The sequence below is a fragment of the Curcuma longa genome, chromosome 11 (assembly GCF_044706935.1).
Source record: "Curcuma longa cultivar G26 ecotype Majalengka, Jawa Barat chromosome 11, ITB_CL_G26_1.1, whole genome shotgun sequence".
Lineage (NCBI taxonomy): Eukaryota > Viridiplantae > Streptophyta > Magnoliopsida > Zingiberales > Zingiberaceae > Curcuma > Curcuma longa.
In genome coordinates this window covers 6,033,941-6,050,866 of record NC_133871.1, presented here as the reverse complement: position 1 = coordinate 6,050,866, position 16,926 = coordinate 6,033,941, and the positions used below count along the sequence as shown (strand labels likewise).

Here is a 16,926-nt window from a genome sequence, read left to right as displayed (position 1 = left end):
ACCGAGTTTGAGATAAAAGAGATGTTCAATTTATATGTCTATATTGAGAGATTATTCAATTTTCTATTGGATAAATGACATCGAGTCCATGATATTTATTTACTTATTTTTATTGTGACTCACCATTGTGATTTTAGAGCCAGCCTTATTTTGAACTTTGAAGTATTATTTATTATCAAATTGTAAATAATAAAAAAAATACAAAGTTTGAAAAAGAATACATTTAAAAGAGGCATAAACCACCGATAGTAATAATTCATGGAAAAATATAGGGACTAAGTTGATAGACGCGAAGTGAAAATATAATAAACTTACAGGAGGCAAAGTGAAAAATTGTTCAAGAACTTATGACCGAACGCGTGACTGCACGCTCCTCCTCTGTTCGGCTGCTCTTGCTCTTGCTCTCTTTCTGCTCCGCCTGTGTCTCCACGCGCTCCCTCTGTTTGACTCGCCCAATTCCAACTTCAACTTCAACTCCTCCGTCGCCATGGCCTTCCTGTTTAAAATCCAACCCGTGGCTCTGCTTTTAGCTGTAGAATCTGAGAATTGGCTCAAGAATCAACCACCGCAGGCACCCTCCTTCCGGCAGCTGCTGCGGGGTTCTACTCCTCCTCCGTGCATGGGTCAATCAGCCTCCTCCCACCTCCTCTCCCAATCCAGAGACTTCACCGCCGACCTTCCCGACGAGTGTCTAGCCCTCGTCTTCGGCTCCCTCACCGCCGCCGACCGCCGAGCCTGCTCCCTCGTCTGCCGTCGATGGCTCCTCGTCGAGGCCAGCTGCCGCGCCCGCCTCTCCCTCCACGCCCGCCCTTCGCTCCTCCAGGCCGTGCCCCCGCTCTTTGCCCGCTTCGACGCCGTCTCCAAGCTCGCCCTCCGCTGCAGCCGCCGCTCCGCGAGCGTCGGCGATGAGGCCATGGCGCTCATCGCTTCGCGCTGCCCCCGTCTGGTCAGCCTCAAGCTCCGCTCTTGCAGTGACATCACGGACGCCGGCATGGTCGCCGTCGCCCGTTACTGTCCAGGCCTCCGGAAGCTTTCCGTCGGCTGCTGCTGCTTCGGCGCCAACGGCATCGATGTGGTTCTCCGCGGCTGCCTCCTCCTCGAGGATCTCTCCGTCAAGCGCCTCCGCGGCCTCCACGACTCCGCTGCCATCTCCGGCCCCGTCGCCGGCGTTACATCACTCCTCTCCGTGTGCCTCAAGGATCTATATAACGCCCAGTGCTTCGCGCCGCTCATCGCCAACTCTCCCAAACTCAAGACGCTAAAGCTCATCCGCTGCTCCGGCGACTGGGACCCTCTCCTGGAAGCCATGGCCGGCAAGGTCCCCGGCGTCGCGGAGCTCCACCTCGAGCGGCTGCAGGTGAGCGACCGCGGCCTCATCGCTCTATCTGCTCGCATCGACCTCGAGTTCCTCCGCCTCGTGAAGACGCCGGAATGCACCGACGCCGGCATCGCCTCCTTGGCTGAATGCTGCCCCCGCCTCCGCAAGCTCCACGCCGATGGATGGAAGGCGGACCGCATCGGCGACGAGGGCCTCACCGCCGTGGCCCGACGCTGCCCCGGCCTCCAAGAGCTCGTCCTCGTCGGGGTCAATCCCTCGATCCGGAGCTTGGAACTCGTCGCGACCAACTGCGGCTCCCTCGAGCGCCTTGCGCTATGTGGCAGCGATACCGTCGGGGATGCCGAGATCGCCTGCGTCGCCGCCAAGTGCCATTCGTTGAAGAAGCTCTGCATCAAAGGGTGCCCTGTTTCCGACCAGGGCATGGAATCCTTCGTCAGTGGATGCCCCAAGCTGCTCAAAGTGAAGGTGAAGCGGTGCCCCGGAGTGACGCCGGAGTGCGCAGAGCGGCTGATGGCGAGCCGGAGCGGCCAGTTATCGATGAACGTAGAGCCCGTCGACGAGGGACCGGACGACGAGCAGAGGACCGTCGCCGCTATCGAAGAAGTCGAAATCCAGGAGAGCAACAGCGGCGGCAGCAGTATCGAGCAGGCGGTAGCGACCGCCGGCATGATTCCAACGAGCTGGAAAAGGAGATGCGCGACGATGAAGATGCGGACGGGGCTCATCGCAGCGAGGAGGAACGTGGTGGCGTTCGCCACCCGGAAATGGTCGTCGCATGGGAGCGACTATTCTACGCCGGGTCAACGCTGAGCATGGACAAGGGCGTTGACTTTTGAGATGTCAATTGTAACTTTGACTTGATCGAAAGAATTGGTCTTAATTTGAACAAATGTTTGCCCGTTCTCTCTGTTCAACCTCGGTGACTTTTTCTTCTGAATGGTTGTTGTTATCGATTAGTTGAATGCTCTAATCATGAAATAGACATTTATGGCAAATATATCGAACAAACGTTTGACTATTCTACGCTCGGCCTTGCAAATGAAAGACATAAAATAAGAGGAAAATGTTAATAAAAAGAAATAAATAATCTAATAAAAAATACATTTTAAAAGTTTAATAATTATATCTAACATGACAAGACGTGTTTATTTTCAATGATGAACTATTGAAACTAAATCTATTTTTTGTAGTAACTTAGATTTAGACAAAGCTATCGTTATATTTGATATTAAGACTGACGAAGCGTGGAAACGGTTGATTTCGCATAAAGTAAAAGAAAAATGGAAAAATCTCATCAATTAGTGATTTCCCTCTGCTTTTATTCTGTTTGTCGTCCGAAGAACGATTATCACGAACTGTCTTTAGATTCATAAATCAAATATCCTCTAAGGCTTGGACGTCCTTTTCCTATGATTGTATATATAATATGTAATCTGTCATCTTAGCGGTTCCATACAATCTGTCTCACGATCGTTTATGAAGAGATAAATTGAAAAATTACAGGTGGTCAGGACGAAGAAGGGCATTGCCTCCACTTCGTCAAGATTCGATTCATGCCCAAGTGTAGTCATGGGAAGTTATTCCACTTGTAATAGTTGTGTTTTTAAATGTGTAAAATTAATTTGGACGACGATTTGTCCAATTCCAACCGAAACGGCAGGCACCATGTGACGAATTAAGACTTGGTCAATGTAGATCTCGATTAGTCTGACTCGGAATGGAACTCGAATCAAATCAATTTGACTCACGAACAAGCTCGAATCAGGTCGGATCAGTTCTTCCAAGTTCAATTCCAATCAACTTGGCACTTGTTCGGCTTATGTTAAGTTAACTCGACAAAGCACTTGAGCTCAAGGTGAGTCATCCCAAGTCATGCCTGAGTGACTTGCTAGACTTACGACTGAGCTCCACCCAAATTTCGCTTGAATTTAGACATGACACAGCAGTTATAGAACAAAAAGGGCGCTGGTTGCTCCCGGGTATAGGTGAGGTGCACAGACTTGCAAAGAGGGCAAGGGTTCGAATCCTGCGACCATAATGAATTGCAGACCTCCTCACAGATGATCATGGGACCGACCGTGTGAGATGTGGCGGATCCACCTTTACTTGCAGAAAAAGGGCGCTGGTTACATAAAGGTGCACATTACAAAACGAGGTCGGCGACCATAATGACACCAATTAAAGGAAGAGACGTGCCAATTATAAAGATGTGTCTTTTAGAAATCTCGTACACTCTTCACTCTCTATATAAGGTAATAGTGTCAACCAATAAAGACTTTGTCCTTTCATTTTTTTTTCTGATATAGGCCGACTCAATATATAGGCCGACTCAATAGAAGCCAATATGACGATTGTGGACCTAACAATTGTCAAATCCGATAAGAGCCAACCTTATCGAGACCGACCTAACAACGACTAACCCGACAGAAACCGACCTCACAAGAACAGCCCAAACGCACATCCAATCTCCTGAAATGTTTTGAAAAGTCAACATACCCCTAATCTGACCGGATCAAAGACCATAAATGATAAAAATATCGGGAACATACTTAAGAAATTTATTATTTAAAAAAAAATCACAAGGGGTAGGATATGCATATAGACGTGTACAATTACTGAAAAGGTTGTAAAAGCACTATCAATTGAAAGTGATTAGGTATAATTTTAATTAAAGTGAGAAATAAAGTTGAGATATATTAAAAGACAGCTAATGGATTTTAAGATTAGAAGACTTTTAAAAGACAGATAAATAATGCATAATGCACCTTTTCTAAAGCCAAAGAACATGAATAAAAAGATTTGCTGTGAGAATTATTCCAAAATCGAACATGGCATCACGTAAAAGCAAGTTGATTGACATTCCATGATATTTAGATTGTGAAAGACGTTATTTTTAAAACACTAATAAATCTTAATACTCAATAATGATATGTTGGGAAGACAAGATCAAGAAGTATGTTGCTAATCGATTTTACTTCTACTCTTAGATTTTACAACCAATATACAGAAAAGCATTTTGTAAATACTCATTCTACATCTTCAAAGAGTAAATCTAACTGTGATATAGTTGGAAAAAAAACAGTTGATAACAAAAACCAATAATAATTATACACAGTAATCCTTGCTTTAAAAGGCACATAATAAGGATACCTATCTTACAAATCTTTGTCAATGGAACTTCAACGCTCAGTCACCATGGCATCTTAGCGTCAACGCCCCTTTTTAACATGAGAAATGGATTGTCGAATACATCAAGTGCGCGCATCGTATAAGCATCAAACTACATGTCGATTTCAAGTAACAGGTACATATTCCTCAAAACAGCTAAACTATGTAAACTTATCCTCTCCGTCTGCCTGTGCAGTATCGCCTTCTTCGAGCTTACTGAATTCCAGGAAATGTGTGGGTCTGTGATCCTCATGGTAGTAGTCTCTTGGTATCCCCAACTTGACTCCGTATCGCATGCTCACGGTATGCTTTACTCCCATGAAATTGTAATTCCATGGACCATTGTCTGGAACCTGAGATTCCAAATAACCAGGGTGTGACTCAAGTATTCAGATTTATGAAAGATTTCCAAAATGCATCAGAATTTTAGGATATGGTAGGGAAAGATTCATTACCATATAGAATCCTAGGAAACGGTCACTCAGAAGCATTTGCACTTTCTCATAGTGTGTTGGTAGATAACCATGGGGGTTGCTTCCAGTGTCCTTATTGACACGTCCCCATTCGTACCCCGATTGAGTGAGCTTATATGCAGTCAAGGAGCAGGAACCTGGAGTGAAGCTGCAGGTCAAAATAATGCATTTGTCGCCATCCCACTGCTTATTGTTCTCTAGTACCCGAGCATGAGATGTCAGATCCTGAAGGAAAAGGTATGCATAAGGAGCATGAAACCAATAAATTTCATCAAGAGAGACAGAATCAGCAATATTAACCTGTGGAGATAGCTGAGGAAGCTCATTAGGTTGTGTGTGCATCCATCCTAATGGTTCCAAGTCATTCAAAAAGTCATGCTCGGGTAGAGCTGATGGCAAGTGGACCTGCTGATGTGTCCCCCATTGCGGGGCCATGACTATGCAGCGGATCTCCTTCACTTGTGGATTATCTTGAGGGCTCAACCCATAGAGGTAACCAGCAATCTGAGTTCTCAAATCTGCTATGCAGATGAACTTCTTCAATATGTTCTTAGGCATAATGTAAGTATATCCAGTCTCCTGCTCAATGAAAAACCAATTAAATTCATGAATAATAAATCTGTAGCCCACAATGATAAAATATTGTAATGCCTATTCAATACCTTGATATCATCTGAGTTCACATAAATGTGGTTAACACGAAGATAAAGATTTGTGGCTGAAATGGCCCTGACTCGCCAATCGGTTTTGGAACCAAATGCTTGCTGCTCATATGGACTAGTGGTAGTAACTATAAGCTCATCACCGTGAACATTTGTCGTCCTTGTTGTAACTGCTGTCAATTGGCTAGCTTCTTTAGCCTACAATAACAAAAGGGAATGTTAGAATAACATGGAAAAAGAGTTGCAGCAGGTTGGACCAAATGCAAACCTGTTTCTCAATTTCAGCAATCTGTTGCCTCTGCTGTGAGGGTGGTGCTATCTCTGCACCCAATATTATGTCCCGTATTTCAGACTGTGTTAGCGCAGATGTATTGACATTGTTCTTTTTTGCATAATCAGAAAGTATGAGATCTCTAAGTGCAACTTCAACCTGAAAACAGTTTCAAGGTTAGTAAAAATTAAAATTATGGGGGAATAGAAATAATAAGAGGTACTAGAAAATAACTGCAGATTCTACCTTCATCCACTGATCATCAGTCAGCGAAGGCCATATATGGTGTGGTTCAGTGACAATGGTCTTGTCAGGCTTCAAGAGCATCTTTGCTTTCTCATTGTTAACATGCAGTGCCCGCAATATCAATATAAGTCGGGAGAAAGCAGTGTAGGATGAAATACTTTTCAACCAATCATCATATATATTAAACAGAACCATCTGAGGTTCAGTAGCCTTCAAAATCAGATCACCGAACTTCTCGATCTTTAAGCAAGCCTGGAAAGGCAACTGGAGTTCACTACCCTTGATTACAATATTGGGGAAGTCAAGCAAATGGACTTCTAAAGGATCCAACATTCCTTTACGAGTGACAACAATTTGCTTTGGCTGCTCTTCAACTGGCAATGACCGCACAAGAGCTGCTACTTCTTCTGCTGTCTTCCACTTGGCCAGTTGTCCAAGACGCTTTTGCCCAGCCCAAACGCTTGTATGGATGACCTGTATGAGACTAGCTGCTTAATTCTGCCACCTCGCAAGAGTCTGAAGCTACCTTAAACAAGTAGAAAAAAAGAATATACCTTTAGAAATAGTTGTCCTGTCCTTGGATTGAAGATGAAGATGGCACCATTAATGGGCTTTGTGGTGAGATTTCCCTCGAAAGTTTTATGTATTGTTACTCTATACACATTAGTATCATCAACAAACCATATGATTTGGTTGCTGAAAATCTCCCCATAATTTTGTGATGAGAGATATGGTTCAGTAGGCTCAGATGAATAAAGCTGCAAGCCTTTCCTTATCCGTTCCCTCAGCACATATAAAGCTGGATTTGACTGCATTAACGACACAAAAATAAGAAAAAATTGAGGCCAACAAAGATGGAGGATTATTTCTCAGAATTATACCTTCATGATCTTGTTCATTGCTTGAGCTAGCAAAGGCTTTGACCCAGGGAACCAATTGCCAAAGGCTGAGTGCAAATTGTATGCCAAATCCAGTCCAATCATAACTCCTGCAAAAACATAGCATTAGTTGACAGGTTCTTTGTGACTATGAAATTCTAAATGGAACCAATACAAAATATACCAGTGGGTGATGGATATATGGACATATTGTCTGTTGTATAGTCCATAAACTTAGCCCTAGTATAACGCTCTATATCATGGGAATCATAGTCCCCCCAACGAAGTTGCACATCAATCCAGTATTTGTTGCTTGCTTTTTGGTCAAATACGTCCTTCGATTCAGCAACAAGGCTTGGTTTGGACATTGGCCATCGATGTGCAGCAAAGAGAAGAACGTCAGCACAAGAGCTGTTCATCTTGTAACTTTTCCTTGGATGTATAGTCTCTTTCTGCACAGTCTCAATTTCTAATGCATCCAACTCTTGATCCAAAACTTGGCAAAGATCCATAACAACACTCTCATGGATCTTCTGCCACAGGTGAGCACGGAATATCTGAATCAAAGATATCTTCAAGGTAGGAATTTTCCCGTGCATAAATATTCCAGTCAGGTCAAGCTGGACCTGGAAGCCGACGTATACATTGGCACGATTGATGGTGGGTGACCACCACAAAGTAAACCTACGATTTGGAATTTGATTCAGACCTGACCGCTGTGCATTGGTTAACTTCTTATACTTCATAGACTCCTCAAATCCAGATGCCTTCTCCCAGAAGAGACCTTCCCAGGTCGGGAAACTGAAACAGAACCACAATCAGTCTTAAGATACAGAAATAAAGATATGATACGATATGATCTTTGCATACACATGTCAATTTCTTTACTTACTATGTCCCTTTAAATAAAGTGTGTTCCAGGATTCCTTCCACTCCCCCAAGTGCTTGGATAACATCAGTCCGATAGTTGTTCAAGTTCCAAAGCTTGCCATCATGCCTCTGGTGGGTCCACCAAAATGGATTCTGCTTCAAAACTTGATATTGCTTGAAATCAGTACGAACCCTCCATCCTTTATCATATGCTAACGTGTGGCGATCTTTTTGGAACAAGGTGTTGATTCGAGGTATGCCTCTATCCCAAGAATCCTAAAATAATAATACTTATTGTCAGACCTTCATACTAACGCTATATTAGCAAGCAGGAATAACAGCTGCAGTACATAATCCACAATTATCTCAGGCAGAAAATTATTGTTTATGTATGTTCAAAAGCCCCACCCTAAACCCGAGAATAGACAAAGATAAGGCCCATGGCGAAGGAGAATTGGACAGATAAAAAAGAATGAACTGTATCACATATATCTTAACTGGATGAGATCCACAGTAAACACAAATTTAGAAAACTCCCCCAAGCGAAACAACATGCCGAGTACAGTTTTTTTTCATTAGAAAATGTTACTAAACCAGCCAATCATGTACTACAGCCAAAGCATCTATGATTAGAGAAAGTCTCAAAAGTGGATTTTCTTGTGATGGCAAATTTTGACAATCAGACAGTTAAAACTGACTGTATAAAATAGTTCCAAAAGGAGCAATTTCAAACTCCTCATTATCCTGCAAATTCTGCAAAGCATTGCACTTTAACTGCTAGCAGCAGGCCATTAAATGCTCAGGGAATGGATAACAAGAACGTATTAATATTTTTCACAACCTTTTTGTCACATGACAATATATCGAATTAACACCCTTTAAATCATGTTTAAGTGACATCATCAAGAAGTTCATTCACTGACAAAAGATTTAGGCACTATATTTGGGGTATATAACAAGAACCAACTAACTCAAAGCAATTAAATATCTCCATCTGTCCCACAGATAAATGCTGTTCAGGAAAGAAGGCTTCCTAAAAGATTCCAAGCATACACCATTCTCCAATTTCAACAATCATGAAAAATACCTCTAGATCCTCAAGTGTCAATCTTCTATTTTGTGACTGTGCTTCTTGCCTCTTCAATGCATATTCAGCCCAAACACGCTGTGAATCAATGAACTCACTCTCCCAGGGCTGAGTAATTGAAAAGATAACCAGCAGAATTAGCAAGGGTATATTCTAAAAATATAAATTGATGTCATGACAGTGTTAGTTAAAGAACCTGTATATAGCGGTAAAGATTGGGGATAAGCTGATCTTCCTCATGACTCATACCACTCCTAAAATGTGTCACTCCAACATCAGTTTGTTGGCTGTACCTTAGGTCACTCTGTGGGATCAATATGTGTCCCATGGAAAGCATCCCAAGGCCTCCAATTTCCTTTGGTGTGTAAAAGATAACAGGAGGAAATCTGTGGAATGCAAATAATTAAAACTCAACCATGCATAGAAAATATATCATATTGGGACACAAAATCAGACATAGTGATTACCTGCTAGGCATCTTTGAGTTCAATCCAATTTTAATACGAGTCTGTATTTTGTTTTCACACTTGACCAGCAAATCCAACAACTCCTGTGTATGCACAGTGGCTTCTCGGAAATATGTCATAAGACCTATCAAAAGAATGAAACAACTAAATAGTATAACCTAAATGCCAAATAAGCAAAGCACAAAAGACAATAGTTTAGCATACCAATAAGAGCTGTATTCCATTTGTTAACAATCTTGGTAAAAGTTGTTGAACCTGATGACATAAGAATCTGCCTCACACGATTCTCAAATACCTTCATGTGTTCATCATCAACACGCAAGAAGGCTATTGCTGTTCTTTCCTTGGTTTGTTCATTTTGTAAATTCCAAACACCATCTTTGGTGTTACTGAAAGCTTCTTGAGTCATTCTTACTTTAGGCAATATTCGAACCTCAAATCCACACCTGGAGAACATTATGAATAACAAGTGAAAAGGAAGAAGTAACATTAAAAACTTAGATACTGCAAAGGAGAATTACTAAACTGAAGGGAGTCTCAACTATAAGTTTGGTAGTTAAAAAGATGGGTCATCAAATTTGAAAAAAAATCTTATTAGAAAGGAACAACCAGATTAACAGAAGAGGACTTTAAAAGCAAAAACTAGGTACATAATATTTTGAGAATAAAAAAGAACACCCAAAAATTCAAAAAATTCATCAACATCCCTTGCATTAGTAGAAACATGCAAATACTTCATGTGTACATACTAAATTCATGTGCATTGGGATGCAACTTTAAAAAGAGAAAGCAAAAATGGAGAACACTTTAAAGATTTTTTTTTAAATGTTAAGCACAATTGCCAGCCAATTTAGACTCTACATGGTATAACTGAAAGATGCTTGATAAGACTGTTGTAGATAAAACACGCTAGAAAATTCAGGCCCAGAGACACCCATGTGTAGAGATAAATTGCTAAAAGTACAGTACCACATTCAATAGAAAGAAATCCTTGGTACGAGTCATAAAGCATAATAAGAAAAGAGAAGAAACAAAAATTCTTACATGCTGAAAAGGAGATTGGGATTGTCCTTGCTATAAACAGACACAAAGCTATTTTCCCATTCCAATGTTGTAATGCTTCTCGGAAGCCGATTTTTCATATCCCAAAAAACACTTCGCCCAAGATTGACTGCAATTCACAAATAAAATGATGAAATGAATTTATTGGGGGGGGGGGGGGGGGGGGGGGGGGGGGGGAATGTAAATACAACAGAGTGTCAAACAGAAAAAAAACCAAAAAATATGAAGAAAATGATTAAGATGGGCAAAGGGGATCTACCATCATGTTTCATCAACCTCATTCGTGCATCTCTAGGCCAACATTTCTTGTTATTATATCCAACCATGTTTTCGTTGTTTGGATCTGGATGCTCAGTTAGATACCGCTGAATTAGGTCTCGTGCCTCCTCATGTGTGAATCGGAATAGTATGTGTACTTTGTCAATGTAACGGGAATATAACCGAATAGGATGTCTAGTCTCTATTCTGGTGTCTGAATATGTAATGAATTCATTGGGCATCTGAGGAGGACCAGCAATTTCACTGGCTCGGGTTAAACCGAGGAGCAATAGATCAAGCACAAGCCCGTAATACTGCACAACAAAGGAAGCAAATTGCAGGCCTCGAATAAGGCCATACGAGTTGGTGTGGCTCATATCCTTGTATGATAACACAACATTGTTTTTGGCAGTGACATAATCAGCAATATTGTGGTCAAGAACCAAGCGCAAAAGCCTGTAAAGAATGAACAAGATCAAACATAAGACAATTAACATATGAAGTAAAACTCTGAAAGCATGGTCAAATAAAAAACATGAGAAAAAAATGTTACCTATTAAGCATAGTCAAATCAATTTTCTCAAAAAACTTCTCAAACTTTGTTTGCATCATCACCACACACTGGCCATCGCTTGTGTCCCATATGCCTTGTAAGTTATTAATACCTTGACACCATTTGTATACTAGAAGTGGTGGTGGTTCTGAATCTGCAGGCTTGACCCAGTTAGGGAATAGGTGTCTTTTGTCTCCTTCATACCACAAATACTGATCAAGGTATGCATCTGTGATTTTTTCAAGAGGTTCAATTTCATAAACTGGAATCAGATAACTGTATAAATCCATGAACTCAATTCCAACCTGTGAATATTGCAATATTAGCAGCAATCTCAGAAATGGGGAACAAAGAATAATAGTATTGAAATTGGTGGGTTTACCTCCTTGAATGCACGCTGAGTGAGCAAGTGACGTTTTATTCTTGATAAGGCTTCGTGGGGGTTGTCATATGCTTGCTCAATAAGACCCAATTCTTCCCTTTGAGATTGATTCAGTCTAACTGCAACGCTATAAGATTCCTTCAACCTCTCTAGTGCAAGGATAAGGAGTTTGGTGTCATGTTTGTAGGACAATGGTGGAAATGGAATAGGAGAAAACTTCCTTGATTCCAACCAATGAACTGTGGTAGTATAGATGGCCACAGCCTCTTCTGGGGTAACGTATGGTCCATCTTTCAGGTAGTTGTGTTGCCTCTCCTGGAATAACAAGGATATGGTTTGTCAAACACGTGTTGCAATTATACCAATAAGAACCAGAAATATAAATAATTAATTATATTTGTTGTATTTATTTTATTTCAGTTAGGTGTCTGATGATGCAAGGTGGACTCAAATAAGGGGAACATGGACAGACTGTGGCAGACAGTCATCAGGTGACTGTGAATCGGCAAGCAAAAGATATAGTCATCGCTTCTTCAACTGAAATTGTAACAAACTCTATTTCATTTACCTGCTCAGCTTTTAGCCATAACCGAGTCAATCTTCCTAGATTCTTCCTACAAACTGTCTTATCAACAGTTGCACCCCTTCTAATACGCTCGCGATTGTAGTGAGCGACATTTGTCCACCAATCTGCTTTGGATTTTACATATCGGAGAATCATATTCTCAATTGGTACTGGCAGACCTGGAACCTGAAATTGACTAACATATAAGGCAAACAAAGAAAAAGCAACTGAACAAGAATGCTGACAATTAGAAAAAGTACTGTCATGCCCTTAGAAATAGCATACCTTCCATGGGATATTGGCTTTCCAACAACGCCATGCTTCACTCAGATGTTGTAAGATAGTCCTTGCTTTGTTCTGCTTAATGCCCTCTGCAGGATACAAAATGCAAGTTCATGGTACCAAACCAATCGACAGAGGATGCACAATATGGATAACAAAATAACGTAGTGTATGGTAGACACAAACCCAGATACAAAATGTAAGTTTATGGGCTTACCAGGCATTGCATCGAGAATATCATGCATCACAGCAGCTCTTAGTTCCAAATCAAAGTGGCTTTCAACTCGTTGTTTTGTAACAGTCTTTGCGACCCCCTTTGAATGGCGGCCTTCAAATTGGCGAGCTAGTAAATTACCCAACCATCTTTCCAGCAATGGTACAATACCTCGAAGAAAAAACAACCATACCCTCCACATGGGAGCCCAAAATCCACAGCCAGGTCCCTTCCCAACAGGACCAGTATTAAAACGGTAGTAGATTAAGTGCTTCAAATCTTTACACATTCTGATCTGCCGCATTAAACGGTACTTATAACGGTACATGCCAGTCAGTTGACCAACATGAGAAAAAATGTATTGCAATCCATCAGCTAATTGAAAAGCATCCACATTTCCCAGACGGAACTGGACATTAGCATCAACTACAAGCTTTGTCAAACGAAGAATTTCTCTGCACAGATGGAAGGCATTTCCAAATCGTGACTTCTTGCGCTCCTTTGTGGTGAGTGTTTTTACAGGTTTCAAATTAAAATTGTAATCCAGGTGAAGATAGTTGAGATTTTTCCGATGAATCAACAGATTAAGCATATTGTAACCTTGTTTACAAACTTGTAGACCTGCTTCTACCCAATCTAGTTCTGTTGTTTGGAAGAACTTTGTAGCCTGCAGAGAACGGAACAAATGTTTCTTCTTCTGTGCCTTGGGAGGTCGATGATGTAATTCATTCAAGACAAAACATTTCAGCAGCTTCTGATAACTGACACGAACTTTAACTGGATAGGATGGAGGACTACAAAAATAAAAGTAACATTAGACAAGAAACTAACATTTTCAAATCCTAATCAATACAACCATAATAGACAATATATGCAGTAACATATCAATTTACCAATGCTCCTTGAACCACTCTGACACAAGAGGTACATCTTCAGCCCGTCTTGTGCGACCAGATCTGATATTAAATGGGCGTGGTGCAAATAGCAATGAGATACCAGCTGCAGTCGTATCAGTATATAATTGTGTTTCAAGCAGAAGAGGTTCAACTCCTTCAGGAAGGTAAAATTCTTCCTCATCCTCTTCTTGTACTTTCCTGTCCCGGCGATCAACCTTGTTGACTGAAGATATTGGGTTAATTAAAGGATCAAAGTAAAATGCAGGTAAATCAGGATCCTCAGCTTTTATGTACATTATCATGGGAGTGTGATACACGCTAAGCTTGACTTTCCTTGGCCTATTGTTGTACAGATGTGGAAATGCAATCCTGTATTCTGTTCTAAGTGGCTGGCGAATAATTAGCTTATTGATGTCATTAAATTCATTCCAATCTTCATCACCTTTCTCCATGTCCCTGTACAACGGCTCAAACTTGGGGCCTCCTGCAGTCAACAAAGCTATTAGTATCAATTATGAGAGGTAAATGATGAGAAATTTACAGAAATAACACACATCTTCTGCTAAATAAATAACCATTCATAATTAAACAAGTGGTTTTTATAAAAAGGATAATATAATAATCAAGCCCTTTTGCACAACAAATCAAAGAGACACATACCAGGTATGCACATATTCAGTGCTTTAGCAGTAAAGAATGACTCCATATCGAACAAGTAAAAGTAATTGTGATCGATCAGATCAGAAAGTAGTTGTCCTGCAAGCCGATTAAGATTTGCCATTATTGGAAGTGACAGATGCCACCTTCTGTAACTAGGACCATTTATGAGCTTTGTTTTTACAAGAGGTTTATGGTCATAGAACCATGTATGCACAGCAGCATCTTCTTCCTCATCTAATTCTAATTGAATTGCCTCTAAGGGTTCCACATCCAACAAATTGTCTGCATAATCTAATGGAGGCTCCTCATCATCAAAAGGAGGAAACCTCATTCTTTTAAAATGCCGTCGATCTCTTTTCTCCCTTCTCATCATGATCCACATTGTACCCCACTATAAAGGTAAGAATAAACAAATCAGGATATTACAACTGGCAAAAAGTGTTTTAATGAAAGAATACATTAGCAGTCTGGTAGGGAAAAATTATGAAGTATTATCAGGCTTAACTAAGCTTTCAAACAGAATCTAACAGCAATTACTTGTGTTTTTTTTTTTTTTTGCTATTCTAATATGTCTAGGAATTTGGACATTGTTAGACATGCATGATAAGCTCCAAAATTAAACTAAGGTAGTAAACTAAACTAAATTATGAAAAATTTTGAAGAAATATCTTGCTAGTTAAAAACAGAAAAGCACGTACCTGCGCTAAGTATATAGGTTCAACCACCCAAGGTATCTCATTCACAAATGTGATTGCACCAGTTATATGATATAAAATTTTCACATTGCGAACCTAAAACCACAACAAAAACAAAATTATTGTTCAGTTAAGGTGCTGCAGAATATACCTAAACTTAAAACATGAGACAAGTCATAAGATGAAGTACCTGTTCCCATGGCATAGGCATGTTCTCAAGTAATTTATAAACTGCATGAGGTACAAACTTCAAAGCTCCAAGGTACACACGCTTGTCGTGGCGATATTTCTTCGATGACATGTCTCCATGATCTCTGTATCAAAAAAGGGAGAAAGTTCATTGACTTGAAAACAGATTCATTGGGAAGCTTACTTTACTAATGTCAGGGATAAAAGAATACACAAACTGTAGTCTCAAAAGAACATGACTAATTGAATGCAGTTTTTCCAATGTACTTTGACAAAAGATCTGGACATGTGAGACAATAACTCACTGATGCAGTTCACAAACAAAATTTGAATTATTTCAAATATCTCATTTATGTGCTGAAAGGGAAGGAATTCGAACTTCAGTAACCAATCCAACCATAGAATACAAGTGAAAGAAAAAAAATATGCGAACCGTCTCGGTCACAGTTTACACGTTGAAAACCAAACTGCTTTATAGGTGCACGTATATATGTGCAATAGGGAATAATTAAAATGGCTATATTGATGAGCATGTATGAATTTATTTTAAATATATATATATATAAAGACATGCACAAGTTCTCCAAGAATGCTTAGAAGGAATGGTAACAATCAAGAACTAACTAATAAATAGCCAAGGAAAATTATCTGAGTTCCAAAAGGATAGCAGAAACCTATTTGTTGACAGTCGCAAAACAAAATAATTTTAACTTTCATATATTCACTAGAGTTCTACATCTTCATAGGCGGAGTCCGAAACAACAAAATGATCCCAGGAAAGCGGATAACCTGATGATCTTCCTTACGTGCTCGGGAGGCATATCCTCCTTCTGGGTCTCCACAAACCCGAACTTCCTCTTGTCGCCATACCGCTTGGAGTTGAGCTGATGCCACTTCCTGGCCTTCTCCACCAGCTGCGCCTCCAGCTCCGCTGGAGAAGGCGGTATGCTGAAGGACGGCTGCACCGCCGGTGGCGGCGGCTGGGGAGGGGGAATCCCCGCCCCGGGCACTGTTCCTGGCGGCGCCATGGGGGGCGGTGCCGAAGACGACGGCGGAGGACCGCCGCTCCACATCGCTGCCTCTGTTACCGCAACAAATCGACAACGAAAACAGGAAAGATCGACTCTTCCCTCTCCGCTAGGGTTTGGCGTTGGGTTCTGGAGGAGCCCAAGCGAACTGCGAGTGGATAGCAGCGAGCGGGGATAATATCGCCAATTCACCGACTCAAGTGAGTCGCCGACAATATTACCGGACTCCGACTCAGACTCGGCCGAATCGGACTCGGACTCGACCGAGATGGGCACGGCCCCGGAACAGCGTTGTCGCCTCAGTGTTTTTTTACTTATTTGAATAATAGTTTATCAGAAATTGCCATTTAATTTTTATATGCCATATCTTGGTGTCCAATAATTAGTTCTTAATTTTATAAGTTAAAATGTAAAATTCTATAGTATATTAAAATACCTGTACAATTAATTAGATTTTCCATTCACAAAATTGTGTAGATAAAATTTATTACAAAGCTTGAGAATATTAGTAATATTATTTCCATTTATCCACTGTACTGCTTTAAAATTGATATATATTATTAATTATATCATCCTGCACTCATAAAATTTAGTGTGTATGAGAAATATTACTATACCTGCGTATTTATAATATAATATAAATTATTCATAGCTGGAAGATCTTATTTGATCCTTCAAAGT

At 40.8% G+C, this 16,926-nt stretch overlaps 2 protein-coding genes across 2 annotated transcripts; one reads left to right on the top strand and one right to left on the bottom strand.

Annotated features, from left to right (window-relative positions):
- Positions 1-487: 487 nt before the first annotated feature.
- Positions 488-2,165, top strand: LOC141838394 (F-box protein At1g47056-like). The gene has a single exon (XM_074725846.1). It carries the CDS (start codon positions 488-490, stop codon positions 2,147-2,149), a length of 1,662 nt encoding a protein of 553 aa, XP_074581947.1. The 3' UTR covers positions 2,150-2,165.
- A 2,246-nt stretch (positions 2,166-4,411) lies between these two features.
- On the bottom strand, positions 4,412-16,314 carry LOC141838393 (pre-mRNA-processing-splicing factor 8A). The gene is made up of 26 exons (XM_074725845.1): positions 16,007-16,314; positions 15,219-15,342; positions 15,032-15,124; positions 14,334-14,724; positions 13,671-14,157; positions 12,781-13,571; positions 12,567-12,652; positions 12,285-12,467; positions 11,717-12,031; positions 11,335-11,639; positions 10,783-11,237; positions 10,506-10,632; positions 9,666-9,907; positions 9,462-9,585; positions 9,191-9,380; positions 8,995-9,102; positions 7,930-8,183; positions 7,222-7,838; positions 7,041-7,147; positions 6,714-6,968; positions 6,160-6,633; positions 5,911-6,072; positions 5,643-5,840; positions 5,281-5,559; positions 4,963-5,205; positions 4,412-4,860 (listed from the first exon to the last, which is right to left on the bottom strand). The coding sequence occupies exons 1-26, from the start codon at positions 16,288-16,290 to the stop codon at positions 4,669-4,671; spliced, it is 7,086 nt and encodes a 2,361-aa protein (XP_074581946.1). The 5' UTR covers positions 16,291-16,314; the 3' UTR covers positions 4,412-4,668.
- Positions 16,315-16,926: the final 612 nt, after the last annotated feature.